The sequence below is a fragment of the Cricetulus griseus genome, chromosome 2, assembly GCF_003668045.3.
Source record: "Cricetulus griseus strain 17A/GY chromosome 2, alternate assembly CriGri-PICRH-1.0, whole genome shotgun sequence".
In the NCBI taxonomy this organism is placed as follows: domain Eukaryota; kingdom Metazoa; phylum Chordata; class Mammalia; order Rodentia; family Cricetidae; genus Cricetulus; species Cricetulus griseus.
In genome coordinates, this window is record NC_048595.1 from 364,782,008 (window position 1) to 364,803,873 (window position 21,866).

The 21,866-nt window shown below is 45.0% G+C and overlaps 1 protein-coding gene across 1 annotated transcript in view; it reads right to left on the bottom strand.

Moving 5' to 3' along the window:
• Nucleotides 1–18,046: 18,046 nt before the first annotated feature.
• Nucleotides 18,047–21,866, bottom strand: part of Ube2ql1 (ubiquitin conjugating enzyme E2 Q family like 1) — a 36,729-nt gene continuing 32,909 nt past the window's right edge. The window contains exon 2 of the mRNA XM_027400122.2: nucleotides 18,047–18,178. Within this exon, the coding sequence (XP_027255923.1) occupies nucleotides 18,047–18,178 (132 nt within the window). The remainder of the gene's footprint in view (nucleotides 18,179–21,866) is intronic.

Genomic DNA, 21,866 nt, shown 5'->3' on the forward strand with positions numbered 1-21,866 from the left:
TGCCGCAGACAGTGGTGATTTGTGCTGGGAGGCTTTTCCTCCTGGACTTTCAGAGTGTCAGTGTGTAGGTTCCAGAGCCAGGGTAGGGCCACAGGGAGGCGTCCCCCCCCCCCCGCCCCCAAACACAGCACTACCCCTCAGGGTTTGGGCACATGTTCCTGTGATAATTGCCTTTACGGAAAACGTTGATCCTTTCACATCCAAACTTGTTTTATTTTCTTTTCCTTTTCTCCTGATGTTGCCATTGCAACAAGATGATGCTCCCAGCTGGGAGGGTGTACTGGGCACACAAGAGCCGGATGAGTCGGGGCTCAGGAGCATTTTCGGCACCGAGTGGCAGGCTTGGGGTCATCAGCTGGTGACTTGGCAAACATTTAATTACTTAGAGCAAATAAGATGGAGGAAAAACCAATTAACAGAGAAAGATGCTCTTCAGCAGCTGGGAACCAATTCCCCAAAGAGTCAACTGGTTTCCTAGTGAAATGCCGGACATGTGTGGGGTGCCCGACCAACAGGTATCGTGGCGGTCCTGCTCTTCTTTCTCACATCAACTAGTCACCCTGTTGCTGGGCTTCACTCTCGGGAGACTGATTGGCTGACAGGGCCTGGCACTGCCACATCTGGGGATGGTTGCCTCCAGCACCCTACCTCTCCCAGCACAGAACTTCTTGGAGGATGCGGCCTCATAGGCTCTTGGAGTGCAGGTGAGAACGTGGTGGAGAACAGGATTCTGCTGGGGGTGAACCTCACATCTCAGAGCAAGGAGGGCTTTGCTCTGTGGATGGAGGCAGAGTGTGGACACAGGAGCAAATTTCCAAGCTGACAGCAAAGCCTGGATTGGGCTGCTGGAGTGACGAAGGTGGGAGGGGAGGAAGTGAGGTAGCCACAATCCAAGTGTTCCAGTTTCACTTCTGTTGTTGTGGCAAAAATCAACGAAGGGTAGGACATGTTTACTTGTCTTTAATTCAAGTTACAGTGTTTTGTTGTAGAGGAGTCACAGAAGAAACTCAAGCCATTAGTCATGTCACACCCTCAGTTGAGAGCATAGAGAGAACAAAGGCATCCTTGCTTTTAGCCAGCTTTCTTTTCTCATACTGTCCAGGACTCCTTTTAGGGAAGTGTCCATAGTGGGCTGAGTCTTCAACATCAATTAACCATCAAGACAATTCCCCACAGACTAACCTCATCTAGATAATTCCTCTCAACCTTGGGTGTCTACTTCTACCAATTCCCACCTAATTTTCTGAGACAGGGTCTCCACTTAAACCTGGAGCTTACCCTCCTTTTTTTCCCATATTTTTAAAAAGTCTATTTTACATCCCAACCACAGCTTCCCCTCCCTCCTCTCCTCCCATTCCTCACTTCCCCCTACCTTCCCCATTCACTCCTCCTCCATCTCCATTCTGAAGGGATAAGGCCTCCCATGGGAGTCAACAAAGCATGGCACATCAAATTGAGGCAGGACCAAGTTCCTCCCCGCTGCATCAAGGCTGAGCAAGGCATCCCACCATAGGGAATAGGTTCCAAAGAGCCAGCTCATGCATCAGGGACAGGTCCAGTTCCCACTGCTAGGGACCCCACAAAAGACCAAGCTACACAACTGTCACCCAGATGCAGAGGGCCTAGGTTGGTCCCATGCTGGTGGAACTTACCCTTTTGGTTGAACAGGTTGGCCAGAAAGTGTTGGGTCTGGTCTGTATTAGCCCCATGTTGCAGGGGACATTTATCACAGACTGATGTCTTTGGGGCTGTGATCTGAATCAGCCGAACAGTCCTGGGTCTGATCCTGAGTGGGGGAGTGTGGACGAGGGATATGCTAACTCTCCAACTGCGTTAAAGACGAGATAGAGACACCTGGTCATATCAGGAGGGCTCTCAGTTAATACTGAAGGCCATGATTTATTTTTCCATCATCTTAAATAACCATCCAAAGGTGGGGGCAGTGGCAGAAAACATCTATTATAATGTATAAAGGGCTGATAGCAAACATTTCCCTTAATCCTAGAGACATGAACTCAAGCCCTCAGGTACCCCATACCAGCACATCTCACTAGCCCTCAGGATGGATGTAGACTCACCTTGGCCCAAGTCTTTTGTTATTCAGAATAGGAGCAATTCCCCACCGAGGCCAGGCCATCCAGCAGTAATCAGCTGGCATCTAAAGGACAACAGAAGTTCTGAGCATTCAGAATTCATGGTTGGGTGGAATATATTTCTAAAATATTATTCAGGCCCCCGACAATTCCCCCTTCTTAAATTAATAAAATAATACCTGTGCTTCTGCAACATGGCAGATGGCTGTGTCTGTCTTAGGTGGCCCTCTTAAATCCACCCATCCTTGAATCATGCATTACGTCATGCATGACCTGTCTTAGGTCACCTGGAGGTAAGAAGACTTTACTAGTCCTTGTCGAAACAGCCTCTGTAACGAAGAACATTAGGGGGATGGGGCATAGCCCGATGCCACGCATCTCTAAGCCAAATTTTTAATGAGAGCTCACCAGCAAGCTTGATAAATGCCAAGCAACATTTGTGCTTTCACGGCTGCAACAATCTTCTGTAAAAGGAGTGGATGAACCAAGTTAAAACGGCCTTTTGAAACTGGTATGGGAATGTTTTGAGTGCCTCTGGCTAATTTTAAAGTCTAAATCTGCCTTTCTAATCACATTGTATCCAAAGACATATAAGCTACACATCACATTCCTGTCAGAATGAGCTCTGACCTCTTAGATCCATAAACACTTGCATAGCATAGCAAAGGTTACAAACATTAACAATTCCAATGTGAGTAGTAACAATAAACATACAAATTGGGTGGGGTACAATTCTCATCATTTCAATTCAATCAAAGGACAATAAAATGTTCTAATGATGGGTGGAGTATGAACAACTCCACAATTCTAAACTTTTTCCTTTTCCCTGTCGAAAGTCCAATGCTCCGTGAACTTGTAGAAGTTCAAAAATCAAGTTTAAAATATCATAGTCCTTGAATATTAACTGCAAAACTCTTTGTCCATGTCCTGTTCAAACACTGAGGAGGGGCTTTTGCCACTCATCCAGTTCGTAATAGTGTTCAGTTGTTCTAAATGAGTCCTTTTTCTCCAAAGGGAAAAACTGGCAAAACGAGTTCTGTTTTAAGGTGTGGGGAGGGCAACTGCTAGTCATCCAGTCCTTTGTCAGGCTCCCGGATGAAAACCCACAAGTCTGGGAAGTCTATGAAGCAGGCCTGTTGAGAAACTGGAAATCTCGAACTGTTTCCTTTCTTTCTCAGACTGTAGATTCGATTACCTCAAGGGTTAGGAACACAGGTTCAGCGGATCTCGCTGAGCTGCCTTGGGCAGGCTTCCGAGGTTTCAGGTCCATTTTTTCTCTGCTCCATACATCTCACTACATGTTCTGGCAGCCACCGAGCTTTATTCTCTTTCTTCTAGAAAACACAAACATGCCTTCGACCCCAAATTAGGACAGGATTGGGCCCTTTCCATTGCCCGGTGCATGGATCTTTCTACTTGAGTGAAAGTTGCTCGAGTTCTATCACGCTGGAATCTGTCTGCGGCAGATTACTCACTGGCATCCATATTCAAAAAGTTTAAAATGAAGAGTGCATGATTTAATGCATCATGTGGAGACCTCTCTTTATCTTTTGAAGTTAGATTTTCAAGAAGCTATGAGCATGCCCCACAATTCCTTGTCCTTGAGGATTATAAGGAATGCCTGATTTGTGATCAGTTTTCCAATGCTTTACTAGTATATCCAGATCCATTGTCTGTTTTTATCACTTTTGAAATTCCCACATAAGCAAAACATTTTAAACAGTGACTTGTCATATGCTTAGTGGATTCTCCAGTTTGTGCAGTGGCCATTAAGAAGCCTGCATGCATATCAACTGTCATGTGTATGTATTTTAACTTGCCAAACTCTGCAATATGAGTAACATCCATTTGGCATAAATGATGAAGAAGCAGGCCTTGAGGGTTCACTCCTAAATTAGTTACAGGTAAATATTGTGGGCACACATCACATTGTTTGACAATTTGATGAGCAGTCTCTCTAGTTAAATCAAATTGCTTTCTTTGACTTCTGCTATTCTGATGATGAAAGTTATGTGACTGTTGAGCTGGTTCTACCTGAGATAAAGCGACCAATTTTGTTAATCTATCCACTGACTCGTTCCCTTCAGCCAGTGGGCCAGGAAGGTTTGAGTGAGCTCTTATGTGACCCACAAAGCACAGCAATTTCCTTATATGAATTGCATTTTGAATTTGCTCAAATAATTTTCTAACCTGATCATTACTAGTTCCAATGCATGGAACTGTCTCTATTACTTGAAGAGCTTCAAAAACATAATGACTATCAGTATATAATTTAAATGAATCATCTACTAGAAACTGAAAAACCATTGTAACAGCTCGTAACAACTATCTGAGCTACAGCTGGAGCTGTTTTTTTCTACATATTCTTTGTCATCTATAACATAAACTGCACTTCCATCAGTAAAAACTAACATATGACTTTTTAACAGGATTACTCCTTACAATTTTGGGGAATATAAAAGAACAAAATAGTGCAAATTGTAACAGTCTATGAGCTGGAAACTGATTACCAGTTTTTCCTGAGAATTGAGCAAAAGTGATTGCCCACGAATCACTGTTTTGAAACAACCAATCAACTTGCTCTTTGGTATAGGAACTTGTATTACATTTGGTTCTCTGCCAAAATATCTCCTTTTAGAATATCACTTAATGGTTTCAAATCACCAGTAGGTGCTCTTAAAAAAGGACATAACCATCGAATATTTCCCAACAACTTCTGAAAGTCATTCGAATTGCAAGTTATCTTTTCTAATTTTTGAGGCTTAATTTCTTTAGGATATAACATGTCCCAAATAACTCTTGAATGTTACTTGAAGTTTGTAAGTAGTCTCTTCTAATCCAACCTGCAAAGCTCTCACTAGCTGCGATGGTCTCATTTGTATCTTAGCTGACATGGTCTCATTTGCATCCATATAGACACTCTTCTAGGCGGGGACTAACAGGGCAGCAGTTCCCTGAGGCTTTCTTCAGCAACTTTTCTCAAATCTTGTATTAACTTCCATTTCCCTGATTTCCTTTTTTAACCACAATGTGAAAGAATTCCTGTATCCTCTCCTCTGTAAGCTCTATGGAATCATCTGCTCTTGGGTCATGCTGCAGGCATTGGCCATTTTTCACTAACTGGCTCTGAGGGCACAGATTGCCAATTTTTTCTGTTAAGACACTGACTGACGTGATATCCCTTTTAACTATATCCAAAGCAATTCAAGTAGCTTCTAAATTATATCCAAAGCAATTCAAGTAGTTTCCATGCATTCACAATCACATTTCATACACACATGTGTAGCCACACCATACACACATCTTTCAGCCACCATTTTCCCTAGGTTGTGTTTAGTTTGCAGGAATGAAACACCCTTAATAGAAATCTCTTGTAACACAACTTCTATAGCCAATCCTTGAATTATGGGCATCCAAAATCTGAACAAATCCAAATCCATCTATGTCACCCTTCTTTCTATAAGATATTAAAGCAGTTTCTGATTGGCTGCATCAATTAGCATTTTCCATACACTTGGCTGGGCGTCGGCCATGGCAGCGGCTCTCAAGGCTTCAAACTTCCTAGGTTTTGGCCTTGGCCTTATCTTGACTTTGCCCTCAGGCCTGGGCTGGCCCGCTGCAGGTCATCTGTGGCTGCTTTCCTCTTCTGCATCTCGGACACAAACTGGGTTCCCTATTTTCTCCTCTGTTGGGACACTGTCTGATCTGGTGCCTTTTCTGACCACATCCAAAGCAACCTCCAGAAGGTTTTGTGCCTTTCTTCCTCCCTATGCCTTGCTTTCTCTGTAGGGATAACATATTCTTAACTGAAGTCCCTGGTAAGGCAGTAGCCATCACTAACCCTTGAGTGTAAGGCAGTCCAATAACTGAACAAATCTTAAACTCATCTCTGTCACCTTTCTTTCTACAAGGTCTTAGCACGGCCTGGCATGCTGCACTAGAATTCTCACAGGTTAGCTGGTTTACAGTCAAGAGTGCAGCCTCTGTATCCCCCATTATTCCAGATGATGCCTGCATTAGCCTGGAGACAAAATTCTGAAACAATTCATTGGATCCCTGGCTGATCTTTGTTAGGTCTTCTGCTTTACATCAGCTGTCCTGGCTATTAAAATATACCCAAGTAAATATACAATCATCTGATTAATAATTCTCTGTCCCATATCTCTAATTATATACATTTTTACTCTCAAGGTTAACTTACTTCTCTTTATCACCTGACTAATATTTCTCTGTTTCACATCTACAATTATATGCATTTTCACTCCGGAGGCTAATTCACTACATTTTACTTCTCTATTATCTGACATTTTCCTGTTCCATATCTACACTTGTGCACATTTTCACTCTTAAGGTTAACTAGCAACACTTCAAGTCTCTGTCATATGACTAATATCTTCCTGTTTCATGTCTACAATTATCTGTGTCCCTTTCTACAATGATATACAGTTTTACTTCTGTCTTAATGCTGTTCATTCACCACACTTGACTTCTTTTTTTCTCAGACTCCCACATCTGAGGTATCTATTTCTCTGCAGTGCCTATTACTTCTTTCTTCTGTTCTCAGCCTTACGTTTCGGCGCCATTATGTCGGGTCCTGTCTGTATTAGCCCCATTTTACAGGGGCCATTTATCATGGACTGATGTCTTTGGGGCTACGATCTGAACCAGCAATATAGCTCTTTACAAGGTCAAGAGAATCAATATCATGAAGACATTGATATCTAGTTCTATGATTAGAACTACTTACTAGAAGAAGTGGGGAGATGAAAGGCCAGGATAAAGAAGACTCCCCTCAGCAGACAAAATAAGGCCTAGGATATAGGGTGGCTATCTGGTTCAGCAACTCTGTTCCAGGAAAAGGGTAGCCATAAAAAGTTAGATTAGAATCTTACAAACAATCTTAAGGAATAGGGAGTTTCCCCCTTGTGATTTCCCTCGGGACCCTTCACGGTATTCTTAGTATTTTGGGTTGGGGTTTCTTCCCTTCATTGGTATTCTTGGTATTTTGGGTTGGGGTTTCTTCCCTCACTGGTATTCTTGGTATTTTGGGTTGTGGTTTCTTCCTTAAAAAACCCCTATTCCCAGTCATTCGGGGTCGAAACTCCTCTACCCCTGAGTGGGATATGAGTCTCAGCCCCAGCGCGCTGGCTCCTGTCAATAAACCTCGTGCGATTGCAGCAAGGACGGTCTCTCATGAGTTCTTGGGGGGTTGCATCATCCCAAGACTTGAGTGAGGATCTTCCCTTTCGGGGAGGCCTTACAGTAACTATGACCAAGAAATGGGACAAGAATCCATATTTTTTTGTAACTGTCATCCCTTCTAGGTGAAGTGGGTCCCTTGCTACCCTTTGGGGGTTAACACTTAAGCCTGCTATGGGAATCAACAATGTCTGATGAGATCCTGGTAGCAGAGTGCACTAAGGTTCAGGTGGACAGAAGACATTCTCTTCCTTCCCCCCCTGCTCCTCTTCTCTTCTTTCCTCTTCCTCCCTTTCCTCTCTCAGCTTCCCTTCACTCCTTTTTTTCTGAGGGAAGAGACACTTCTCACCATATAAGGACTATGACAGTACATTAATATTGACTTGGTTGTTTAAAATAGTGGGCATTTGTTCTCTGTATTCTCAATGCCAGAAGGCTAAAGTTGAGGGACCATCAGAGCCAAGGAGTGGTCCTTGATGCCTCTTTACCAGTCTCCAGTGGCTCAGTCATCCTTGCTGTCCTTGCCTTGTAGACCCAACTTTTCAGAGACTACTGGCTTCTCTGTGTGTCCACTTCTCAAGCCTCACCTTGACTTGCTCTTGGAAAGATACCAGCCACTGGACGGTGGGTCCAGCCTATACTCAGCATGCTATCAGATATTAATTTACATGCTGTGGAAGCTAGGACTTGGATATGCCTCCCCAGGCACCACTATTTAGCATACATAGATTTTCCACAGTTACACATGTACTTCCTATATATTATACATGTAACTATACATGCTATGTTACACATATGAATTTCCTTCATGTTCTAAGATCACACCTACCTTTTAGCTGTCCCCAAGTATGTATTAGCATGGATATTTTCATATTCTAAGATGGAAGGACCATGGATATACCTCCCTAAGGACTACTATTTGGCATATATAGATTTTCCACATATATATGTAATTATGCATGCTATATTACACATATGAATTTCCTTCATGTTCTAAGATTGCACCTACCTTTTAGCTGTTCCCATGTATATGTTAGCATGGATATTTTCATATTGTAAGATGGCATAACTAGAACCAGCAGGCTCTATTTCTGATCCCAGGATTGGATTGAGGATGGCAGAGTCTGAATTTAACTATCTATGTTGTAAACAACCTTCTGAAAGCCAGGCTCCTGGGCTTTGCTTTCCTTGTTGTAGAATCTCCTTTTCCAGGAGAAGCTGTCAGATTTAGCTTCTTTGAAAGCCTGTATGGTTCTGACCTAGGTCGTCTGCATATATGTTATGGTTGTGTAGCTTGGTGTTCTTGTGACACCCAAAAGTGGGAGTGGGCCTGTCTCTGACTTTTTTGCCTGATTTTGGGACTCCTTTCCTCCTACTGGGTGGCCTTATCCAGCCTTAATATGAGATGTGACTAGTCTTACTGTAAGTTGTTATGCCATGTTTGCACGATATCACTGAGAAGCCTGCTGTTCTCTGAAGGGAAATAGAGGAGTGGATCTGGGGGCAAGGGGAGGTGTGTGGGTGGGGGGTAGCCTGGGAGGAGGGGAGGCAAAGGAAACTGTGGTCAGGATGTAATGCATGAGAGAAAAGTAAATTAAAAATAACATAAAAACAAAAACAAAACAAACAAAAGTAAAAACAAGAGGAAAAAATTGAAAGTCTCTTTGATCTGGAAGGAAACAAGTGGAGGCCTTAGCTGAGAGCAAATGAAACAATCATGGCCAATGACCAGGTCCATTCCCAGTGACCTCTGAGGCTCTTCCAAGTGCTTTCATTTAATACAAACACTTTCTTTGTTGCCTGTGACAGATACATTCTGCCAAACCCAGCCTCTATTCCTGACATCTGGATGTGGACATGTCTGCTTCTTGGATGCCAAAATGTCCAGGGCTTTGGAGACAAGTGGTAGAGGACATAAGACCCCCAGCAGGTGAGTTCCAAGGTCCCCAGAAAAGTCAATGTCACAGAATAGGAGGAGAAAGAGCAGGAAGTGTGTGCTGTGTTGGAAAGTAATGTTTTGTGGAAAAGCAATACTATCCAGTGCAGAAGCCAAAGCCAAATGAAAGGCTCAAACCGGAGTAAGCCAGAAGAACAACATGTAAGGATACACATAGTGAAAATGCCTTGATGAACCATTGCTTTGTCTGCTAACTGGAAATATTATTGAAACCCACACAAGCCATGTGTGTGCACCCATGTATCACATAGGATTTGGCCAAAGTAAGAACTTCTAGTGGCAAGTTGCTAATGCCATTCAAAAGGGAATGTAACTTTGGAAAGTTTTAGCTTGACATGTCCCCTGAAGTTAGATTTAGACCTGGCTTTTGGATTGACATAATGTAACGTTTTAGTGACAAGGGAAAGTAATTGACCATGTTTAAGTAAAATCAGATTAGAAAAATCAATTACACTTAACGTCTGTTCCTGTAAGGCTGCATGCTACTGCGACCACATCTTCCTCACTGCGCTGACTACGGTAGTGAGAAATAGTGGGTCGTAGCAAATACAGGAAAAGAAAACAAAAAGAAATACTTATTACGGAAGTGCTCACATATGCTGCTTAGAATACTTGGGTTTGACACTCAAAATTATAGGAAGCAGTCACTTGAAAAGCCATTTGTAAGTGACCAAAACAGGTTATTCTTTACCCAAGTTATTCTTTACCCAAGAGCCTGCAACAGGACTGTATCAAGGTGAAGGCCAGTCTGGGCTACAATCAGGCAGCCTGAGACGTGGACTGAGGCTTGTCTCAAAACACAGTTTCATAACTGTCCAGGTTGCCACCCTGTGGCCTCTGCTCAGGCCATCACTACAAGTCACATGTGTAACCTGTTCCTCAAAATAAACAAGAGCCATACACTTTAACTCCACTTGTGAACAGTTTGTGTGTAGACCTGCCTCGATCCTTCTTCTGTTTTCCTGTTATTAGTAAGATATGGAATGTACTCTGAGGGGGAAACAGACTTCTTTCACACAGTACATCAGGGGCACTCAAGGAAGGGTCTAGAACATTTATATCATTCTGCTGCACCAAAACGACACTGAGCACACTTGAAATTGCTATCGGGGTCCAGGCCCCACCCTTTTGCCTTAAGAAAGTGATGTTCCGGAACACACGGGGTTGCCGGCTGCCACCTGCCAATTCTCAGATACAAGTACGGCTGGCTTGACCCTGGAGTGTGTGACATCCAGCACATGCCCAGCCTCTGCCCACCCCTCCACTCACTAGGGATCACTGTTAGTGCCTGTAGATCTGTGTCTTCAATGCCTCAGATAAGGACTGAACCCAGGAGGAAAGCATAGCCTGGTTCTGACAGTCACCGCGGGCACCACCTTGGTTGTACCACGTCCATTTCATTGTAAAGTCATAGGTGTTATGTACCAGGCTATGAGCTTCCTGCTCTCCAGAGAGTGCCTGTTTTGTCCCAGCAGTCATTAAGAATAGATGCTCATGTTTCCAGTTTGGAAAGCATGAGCCTGAGTGTCAGGGGGGAGAGGTAAAAAGGAAATGCAGGTTGTATGACTCCACAGTGTGCCCAGCAGATCCTAAAACCATGATTTCAGAGCTTAAAAGAAAAAAAAAAGCTCATTATTAGGGAAAAAAACCCCAGCCTACTATGAATTTTGTCAAGGATTAAGAAACCCCTCCATTAAGGAGTTTAAAATAAAACATGATTTGACATATACCAATGTAAAAGTGAGCCAAAGTGACTTTTAAATAACTTATGCTTAAGATATTTTAAAACTGTGCCCTAAGCCTTCAGAAGCACTGTCTCTGTAATTCAGTGCTGATATGGGCTATGTCTTGTGCTAAGCACAATATTTCAGTTATGTTGAGAAACTGTGCCAAGCTCTCCAGAAAACACGTCCACGCATCTTTACAATGAGACTGTGGCAGAAGAAAAAAAAGCCCTCTGCCTCACATGGATACGCTGTTAGTTCAGTTATATTTCATCAATTTGTAGGGAGCAGACCCATACATGCTGAAGAGCTTCCATTTAGCAAATCTCAAGAAAGTCAAAGCATAGAAAACCCATGGGCATGACACAGCAGAAAGCTGCCCCAACACATCTCAGAGGATGACACACACGGGGAAACCCAAAGAAATCCTAACTACTGCCAGGCAGAATACACCAGGGGCATAGCAGATGTTCCAGGCACAGGCATTTCATTTACTTATTTCAAAGGCTTGCTTTCCAAAAATCGTTATTTTCCCCAGGAGGGTGGGGTAGTTTTATACACATATGTCCTCACCATTTTCCAGTGACAAAACTCTCTTCTTCTGCATTTTAGGGTTGCATGCATTTTGTTTTCTGAGGACTGCAGAATACATTTGAAAAGAGTAATCATTGAAGTGTCAGAGTGAATTATGGGGAACCTCAGCACCTTATTCTTCCATTGTCACAACGGCAACTCTATCCACACAGTGTCCAACCAAGGAGCATGATTAGGGTTAGCTCTGATATCAGATAATCTCATGTCATCACCAGCTACTGCCCAAGGTGTAGTGACACAAATTGGCTGCAGGTCTACTGAGCAAGGATATCCCACCTCTGCAGGGGAAGTGGCAAAGGGCTCTCCATCTCATTGTGCATGCCTCAGAGACCCAAGAAGACATTATGCTTGACTCCTGTCCTAGTTAGGGTGACTATTGATGTGACAAAACACCATGACGGAAAAGCAGGTTGGGGAGGAAAAGGTTTACTTGGCTTACACTTCAGTATCACTGTTCATCACTGAAGGAAGTCAGGGCAGGAACTCAAATGGGCAGGAACCTGGAGGCCAGATCTGATGCTGAGGCCATGGAGGTGTGTTACTTACTGGATTGGTCCCCATGGCTTTGTTACGGAGCTCAAGACCACCAGGCCAGGGATGGCATCACCCACAATGGACCTAGCCCTCTTCCATCATTTATTAATTAAGAAAATGCCCTACAGGCTTGCCCACAGCAAGATTTCATGGAGACTTTAAAAAAAATTGATGGTGCCTCCTATCAGATGACTTTAGCTTGTGTCAAGTTGACATAAAACTAGCCAGCACAAGTCCTCAGTCCATTGTGCTTTTGTCTGGAGTGCTATAGTCTTGACTACAATCTTGCTTCCTCTTGGATCTGCACTCTCTTTGAAACCTCTGATTTCATCTGTTTGGCCAGCACACTTAGATGCCATGTTTGCTCATGAGGCAAGCTAACCTTGCTCATTATTTTCCCAAGTGTCAACACTTTTCTGCTTTTCTAGTTCATTGGGCACATGCTGTGGGTTAGATGGGTCCTAGGGTTTAATGATAGTTAATATTGTGAGAAACGAAGGCTGTAAAAAAAAATAGTGGGGCAGACACAGCAAAACAGAAACAAACAAATAAATAAATGCAAGACTGTGATTACAAGTCCCCACTGCAGATCCCCAAAGCTCCAGTTGGGGAAGCTCCACCCCTGTACCCCACTGCTTTAGCATGGAGTAAACTACCCCAGATGTTTCCCTGACACCAGATCTAGTGTTAGAAAAAAGTATGTCCTCATGTGTGCCCACATGAACTGTCTTGTGGTCTCATGAGAAGCACCACGAAGTGGTAGGAAGCCACAGCCCGAAGACCTTGGCTTTGACTCAGTTGATTTTGGCCAACCCACTGACTCCCTGGCCTTGACTCTTTTCTCTGTGGAGTGCATCAAGGAGATGCAATGATCGCACTTACACTGTTGGGACACAAGTTCTACTTCCTCACAAAGCTAATTCCACTAAAATTCCTCATGCTGTCATGTAACACGAATTAATAAAAGACCCACAGGCTGATACTGGGGTTCAAGCTTCAAGCTGAATATCAGAAAAGCAAAGCAGCCAGTCATTAGCTTCTTACCTTTCCCTCAGGCTGAAGGGGCTGATCCTGTCTCCACCAGCTCTCACCAAGCCTCAGACTGTAACCTCTGCTTAGTGTGGCTGGAGAATGAATGCCTAATACTGAGATTTTGCTTTTGTTTTATACTTCGATGATGCTGGGATTAAAGGTGTGAGCTATAATTCTCTTTTCTTTTAGACTGATTCACTCTTGTGTAGGTCTGTGTGGCCTTGGATTCACAGAGATCTGTCAATCTCTTAATCCTGAGTCCTAGGATTAAAGGTGTGTACCACCACCTCCTAGCTTCTGGCAGTTGGGATTAAAGGTGTGTGCCTGGTTTCCATGCCTTGTGGCTGACTTGGATTTCTGAATCCTCAGGCAGGCTTTAATAGATCATAAATAATATATCACTACACTGTCAGAAGGGCTCTGCTGAAATGCTGGTGTGCAATTTCTACACACAGGGTAGCTTCCCATGCCATGCTGGATAGCTGGGTTGGGCTGCGTCCTTCCTCTGAGATGAGGCCTCTGAACAAAGTCCTTGAAGATGAAATCAAGGAGCTGTCAGCACCCCCTGTGGAGGCAGTGAGGATGTGGCCCATAGCTATGATGAGAATGGGCACAGCCTCCTCCATATCTACTGGAGACCTTCTCTCTTTCACTCACTCAGCCATGGACAAACCTCACTTGCTCAATGAGAGTCTCCTGCTGAGGAAGTGTCTGGCTTACACAAATAGCTAGAACTTGAGTGACGTGATCTGTGATGGCTTCACATGTTCCTAGGAGTCACCCTTTTAGCTGTTTCTCTTATTGGTTGATGAATGACACACTGTGGCCAATAGGGCAGCAAGATAGGTGGGTCTAGGAGATGAGGAGGATTTTGGGAGGTGTAGGCAGAGAGCAGTCACCATGTAGGATGCCAGAGGAGTAATAGGTTCCTGGACCTTTCTCTGGTAAGATAAAACCATTTGGAAATACTTAAGATTAATAGAAATGGGTTAGTAAATAAGACAGAGATAGCCAATAAGAAGCCCTAGTTATTAGCTAACAGTTTCACAATTAATATGTCACTGAGTGTTCATTTGGGGCTGGCACGGCTGTGGGACCAGACTGTTGGGAAAGAATGTCTGTAACAGGGAGCTAAACCTTGGATCATTAAGTGATGAACTTTCATGAATGACTCTTGCAGGAGTATCATGCATATAGCCAGGGTGGTGGGTATAGCAGCAGAGAGCTCATGCAGGGCTTTCTAAGATGCCAGTGACTCTCCATCTTCTACAAAGTTACTGGGTGGACCATGTGAGGTGCCAGCATGGTGTCTGCAGGCTGTGGTGGGTGTCCAAGATACTCTGCTGCAGAAAGGGGTTTTGCACTGTGAGGAAGCTCAACGGTTTGCGTTTTTTTTGTTCTTGTGGCTTTCTGACCTCTGACTTGATTCGACTTCTAACTGGTAAGTAGAGATGGTGGGATCTGAGCGTCTCTGCTCTCTGGCCAGCCATCTTCTTTTTCCCTGCTGGGGATGAGTTTGCTAGCTTTGTGGAAGTGAGATACCAGGAACTGTCCAGGCCTGGAGTGAGCTTCCTTCTCACACTGGGCTCCAGAACAGGCACGACTTTAAGAGGGGGTACAGTGAGGTCCACCCAGGACACAACAGTTGTGGTTGGCATGTAGTGGACATGGTGCACCTCACCTAACTGCCCTGTCTTGGTGCAGACCGTGGAGAAGGTGGCTTCTGGTGGACAGAGTCAAAGCAATATTTGTACTTTAAATCATCCCCTACTGCTTTCAAAATTTGAAAAATGACCCATTCTAGTCTTTTAATTGAAAACTTTTTAGTGCATGTGGTATTGCACACTTGTCCAGAGACTCAGGTTTGTCTTGATTGTTGTTGGCCTTATTGTTTTGTGAGAGTGTCTCTCAGTGAACTCAAAGCTTGATAATTAATCAGCTACACTGGCTGGCCAATGAGCTTCAGGGATCTGCCTATTTTGCCCCCTCTCTCTCCTAAGCTATAGTTAGAAGCATATGGTACTGTGCACGGCTCCTAACATGGGCTCTGAGCATCTAAATTCAGCTCTTCAAGCTTGCATGGTAGGTACCTCACTGATTGAACCCTCTCACTACCTGAAAATGGCATTTCGATAAAAACAAATATTTGATTTGTTACCCAGACTTATACAAAATAACACAAATGCCACACAAAATAAATTAAACTTCAGGTGCCAGAAAGAGTGAAGTTGAGTGTGAGGCCTCCCCACTTGGTGGCTGTAAGTCACAGGGCCATTGGGTGATATCAAGTCTCTTGGCTGCACTTCTAGAATAGCCCACCTTGGAACAATGAGGGGGGCATTTTTCATTCATCCAATAAACAAAACTCAGTCACCCAGCTTTGCATGTGCATCTCTTTCCAAAAGTGCTGGATGGAAGAGGAGCTTGTCTAGACATTGTCCTCCTTGGTATCCGAGGAACAGTTTGCATCCTTAGTCTTCAAGGTCCACAGCTGAAGGAACACCATAACAACCAACAGCCACGGGTACAAAGACCACGAGCCAAAAGTTGGTGTTCAGGATGGAGAAGTCTGCACACTTCCTGCCATCTAGTTTCTCTTGATCATGGCTGCTTTGGGGGAAACTGAGCAGGCAGGCCACTCTTAGCATCTTGTCCTTTTAGTCCTGCAGCTGCTTTGTATATTTGGGGAGAGTAGGAAAGTGGTAAGAAGGCTGGGGCTGTAGCTGAATTGGTGGAGTGCTTGCCTAGTATACATGCCACTGTGTCCAAGGCCCTAGATCTAAATACACTGGGCAAAGTGATATAATTCTAGCACTTGGGAGTCGGGAGCATGATGATTAGGAGTTCAAGGCTAGTCTCACCTACATAGCGAGATTGAGGCCAACTAGGAATACATGAGACCCTGTCTCAAAAGAAAAAATGGTAAGAAGCAGAATGACAATATGGGGTATATTTGGTTGGCCCCCAGGCACACTGGGAAGAGCCAGTCTTTGGCCTTTGCGATGAGGTTTTCTGGGTCCCTAAGCATCTTTGAACAATGAGAAGCCCCTCAAGCTGTCCAAGTAATTGCATGGAATCAGCCAAGAAGCTGGCTCTGTCTTTATAGCTGGAAGATCCAAGTGGCAACATTTGAGCACCGCCTGTAGTCATACAGCCAGGCTTTCTGGTAAGGTTCTAGTTGACTCCCTGGAACCGTTTTAGTTGACCAGACATTTGCAAGTCTGGGCTCCTAAGATATGCTTCTATCCTGTAAAATGTTGCCCCTGACCCATGTTTTAGTATTGGCAGCGTCTGAAATATTAACACTTTAAATGAAGATGAAAACCGTCCACTGTAGCTAGATTGCTGGCTCAGTGGTTAAGAGCACCGACTGTTCTTCCAGAGGACTTGGGTTTGATTCTCAGCACCTTCATGGTGGCTAATAACCATCTGTGAGTCCAACTCCAGGGGATTCTAATGTTTTCTGAAGGTGCCAGGCATTCATGTGGTGCAGACATCCATACAGGCAAAACATTAAAAGAGACATACATACATACATACATACATACATACATACATACATACATACACACACACACACACACACACCAGACAGAAAGGAAGAAAGGAAGTAAGGGAAGAAAGAAAGAAAGCAAAAGACTGACTTCCAGTAGAAGGCTAGCTCACAACGATTGATTCTGGAGGCCGGGTGTCAGGTATGCATGGTTTTATTTAAAATGTGTCCAATAAGATTTTCCACTTGGAATGAACATTTTTACCTCTTTCTGCATGTTATCATAAACACCATCTCCTCATTTCATGGAGTTTCTTAGAAAGTTCTAGGTGATTTAACAGAAGAGCAAAATGAAAGTGTGGGGCAGATTAAATAACAGGAAGTTTTACACCACAGTGAGGGTGCTCTTGCTTCAACCTCAGGGACACACAAGTGACTAGCGGGTGAAATAACAGATCAGGTCATGCAAGTCCTCCTTGTGTCACTTGGTGTCCTTTGGCAGTTCTGGTGTCTCCTGTCACTAGCACGGAAGACAAAATGAGTCCGATGACCTCAGCAAATGGGCAAATGTCTTTTGGTGACTGAGAGAAGATGGACACAGCCGTACGGTTGCCGGAGCATTCCCTAACATGAGAATGTTCCCCTGGACCGGTCTGCTGCTCTGAGCCCCAGGGGGGTGCACCTCATGTCCTGAACCTCCCTGGTGGCTGCAGCACCCCCTGCCTCTCATCAAATGGCACTGATTTACCTGTGAAGAGCAGCACAGCAAGGTAAGCATGGGAGCACATTTTAATCAAGTGGCAGTTGTAGTTCTAAGTCAGCACTAGAACCTGGCAGCGTTAGATTGGTGTTTTCATGAGCCAAAGGTCAGAGCATGAATGAGGTCTGAATGTCATCACAGCAGACCACAGGCCACAGAAAGAAAAAGACACATCTTCAAGTGATGTCGACCTGCCAGGAAGAGAAACAGATACAGAGCACAGCAAACAGGGGCCAGAGGGGCCCAGTGGTGTGGGGTGCTCCTGACTTGGGAACAGCGCCTTGTACATGGAAATGAGGTGGGCGGGGCACTGAGATTCCCACAGGCTGCTCAGAGCTCTGCTGTCATGGAAAGAAGCTAGGGGCAATGCAACAGGAGGGCAGCGGGGGTAGGGGGCGGGGCCTGGGAAACACCATCATCTCGGCCTTTGTTCTAAAGTGACTTAGAGACGGTCATTTGTTATGGAAACATAATCCCGAACAGTTCGCTCTTTCTCTCCGTAAACACATCAGTTCATAAATAACTTAAGCGTGTCCTTCGCATTCAGGACACAGTTCTGGCTGGAGTAGAAAAGGGTAGAAGATGCGCAGCGGTGGGAGGAGATGGCAGGGTGGAGTGTGGACGGACGGGCGGCTCAAGCGTCTAGGGTTCGTGCAGGCATCAGCCGTCAGACACGGGCGGGGTGACCCAGCCGTATTTCTCATGAGTCTTCACCAAACTCTTAAAGGTTGCTTCGGCTTCCTTGCGGCTGAAGGACTTTTTTGACTTGCCGGCTTTTCTGCAGATCCGTCCCTGTGTGAGATGGAGAAAGACACCAGGTTAGAGTCTCAGCAGACGGACTGTCTCCTAATAGGTTTGTTGAAGGAACATACGGCGGTGGGCGGTGGGGTATTCCTGATGACGGAATGGAGATGTGTTGACCACTAGCAAGGACGATGTGACACGCTCATGGAACAGATATGGGGTGTCCAGCTTTGATAGGGAGCCCACTGGGGAGCCCCAGACTGTAAGCTTTTGGGTGTGTAGGCACCCCCCTCCCCCAAACCACAGCCCAGCTTTATCCAAACTGGTTCAGTCTGTGAGGCTGGGAGTCAGCCTTCCTGCATTCCTGAGACACAGTTGAAGGATCCATTAGGATTACAGCACCATTTCAGATGGGAGCCTTCTCACTGGAACGCTTCAAGTGTAACTTCTGGGTTTTCTTTGGTAGTCATGGAAATAAATACATTTACACATAGATGTGTATATTATGCATTCACAATGCCATCAGTTAAAAACTAAAATTTAAAGTCCAGTCTTGGGAGCAGTTACTGCCCTCCTGTCATTTCATGCATTATACAGCTTTGGAGGCAGGTGGGGGTCAGGGGTCAGAACCAACTCCTCAAAAAGACTGTGTGTGTTCTGAATGGCTGGAGCCCGGGTCGTGCCATGGGCTAGGGGACCTGGTCCATGTTAAGGTGACTGAGAAGACTGTGAAGAGAAGCTGGGCGTGTCCAACCATTTGATATGTGACAACATGTTCTTATCTACGAAGTTCACCCTTAAAAAACACATAGTTGAGTAACAGAAAGAATGCAAAAAACATCGAATCATGTTTTCAGTAAGTTTATATATCCATGCTGGGCCAAATTTATAGCTAATCCTCAGCCACATGCAGCCCAAAGGCAGAGGTAGGGACATACCTGCTAGACTGTGAGAAATCAGAAAAAAAGGTGTCACAATGGAAACAAACATATATCCAAGAGCCTGTGGTTTGTCACCAGCAGTTGGGATGGCAGTGGGCCCTTACTGGATAGCCTGCTGTGGCTCTTAGTCATCTAGCTTCTTAAGCAACTGATTACCTGAGTTGTCCCCTTTGGCTTTGTGGATGTCCTGGCTCACTCCTAATCAGGGTCATGCTTTCCCGGGGGTTAGTTCTCTCTTTGAGCAAGCATGCACATGTTATACACAGATGGGGCCCAAACACCCCTAAAGACACAGACGCTTTCCATCAGCCAGCAAGTTTCCGCATCCCATTGCCCACTACTTCTTGGTAACGGAACAGGTTTTCTGCATTCTTGGGATGCTACACTGATATGTCAGTGCAACTGTGTGCATGTACTGGACCTTGAAATGGAGGCTGGTCTTCAAACTACACCACAGTCCTGCTCCACTACCACCCTAATACGCTGAGGGTGGCACCTTGCTTGCTGCAACCCTAGCTCTTTCTGATAAACCAAGTGATAGATGCTGGACTGGATTCTAAATCTTTATCCAGGGGTGCTGGATCCCAGAGACCTGAGGGTGGAAGGGCAGCTCACACGCGTGAATTCAGAGCTTGCACTTCCAGTTCAATGGGGCCTTCTTATTCACACAAGGCAGGAATCCAGAGACCAGTGCTCTGCATGTCCAATGGCCCCCTGGCTGGCTGCTATGTCCCTGCTATCCAGGACACCTGACACCCTTTATAATGACTTCCAGGCTGACCAATGAGCTTTCAAAGGGAAAAGGACCCAAGGAGAGGAGGGGAGGAGAGAGGAGACAGCATCTGCCTGATGACTGTAATGATGTCCCTAAATCTTGCCAGGGTATGAGCCTGATGCTTAATTATATATGTCCATACTTTATGAAGGGTGGTTATACCCTATAACAAGTGGCCACCAAGATTTAGAACTCGAACAGCAGTGGCTGAGGTCAAAGACCAAAGCTTTGGCATCAGATATAGGGGAAGGTGTTTGTTCAGGGCAGTTGGTTTACACGTCTATGAGACCATACAGTTTTGAATAATGTGGGTATTTTAACCATCCTCATCATCCCTTTGTACAGTACTGATGACTGGTGGTCTGACTGAGTATTCTGAATTAAAACACCCAACCCAGACAAACAGGCTTGTAGTAATTATAGAACACTTGGTGGCTTTGTCATGAACACAAACTTTGCCCATTCTTTGTGAGAGTCCCAACTGTTAGAAGATACAACCAGCAAACTCCTAGTGGAACAAGTGGCCCTTTGTTGCTTTTCTCTCTTTCTGGGAGGATCATAAACACAGAGTCCAGTACGAAGTCAATTTGACGGCAGGAGAGAGGCTGCCAGGAGCTGGCAGTTCAGTGCCTTCTCTCCACTAAGCTAGCCCGTGAGAGGCTGTCGGTCCTGCAGCGAGTACACCTGGCCTGCCCGTTTCAGATGGGCCACTTCGGCGTTACACAGATCAACATTAGGTTTCAAAAGCAGCATTTCTTTTCCCCGTTCTGCCAGGTGGCTGAGTTGTTTTCACTGATGTGTCCTACAGTGCCATGAGACAGGGAGAGAAGAACCCCCTCTCACATGTCCTGTGGCCACTGCTGAGTCTGTAAGGGACCGTGTCCAGACTGCATTAGCTGAGTGGTAAGATTCACTCTGAGTGTGGCTGGCAACATTCCATGAACTGGGGTCCCAGACTGACTAAAAAAGAGCAGAAAGCCAGCTGAGCAGCCAGCGTTCATCCATCCCTGCTTCTTCACAGAGCACGGATTGTGATGCTGATGCTGTCTCACACTCCTGGGGGCATGACTCCCTGCGGTGATAGGCTGTACCCTGGATCTGTGAGCTCAGATAAACCCATCTTTCCTTAAATTAGGTTTGTCAGAACTTTTGTAGCAGCAACAAGAAATGTTGCCTAAACACTTGTTACAGATTCGCTGAGACAAGGAAACTAGTTGGAAACACGGAGACTTGGGAAGGAGACACAATTAAGGACTTTCTGGCTTACTCTCAGAGCACCCGTCTGTTTTCACATGATAATCAGAGTCTAGACTCAGACACTTCTTTTGGATAATTCTCATTTCTTCTCAACTACCTTTACTTGTGTTTCATGAGAGTGTCACTTGGATGTGACTCTCTTCCTACTACACTATGAGAACTTAGTGTCATCCTGCAGAGTCTACCACAACATACTTGGTGCCCTTTCTCTCTCCAGTGCCAGGGAAACTTAGTATTTGCCTCCCCAACCTTTAAGGGTTCAGCCCAACTGTGATGAAAAAGAGGGTTAATAAGAACACAAGAGCTGGGCCTGCACCTGTGAAACAAAGCCATTAGGTATGCCTTTGTTTAATCTTGCTTTGCTGGAGGCTTTAATGTATGTGCATACAGAGGCCACAGGTCAAACTCAGGTGTCATTCCTCAGGTACCACTCACTCATATTTTGATACATTATCACTCATTTTGTCTGGAGCTCGCTGATTAGGCTGAGTTGTCAGGTGAGTCCAGCGATCCTCCTGTCTTTGCTTCCCCAATGCTAGGATCATAAGCATGTCGTCCCCCGCACCATGCTTTTCCACATGGGTTTTGGATGTCAAGCTCGGGGCCTCCTGCTCACACAGCAAACACTTTGCCTACCTAGCTCTGGCTTTTGGATGAGGGAGGACAGCCATGTGATTAAATGTGAAGGCATCCCCACATCTTAGCAGCTAACAGGCTTCTAGGTGACTCCAAAGAGTGGTCCTCTCTAACATTGCACTGTATC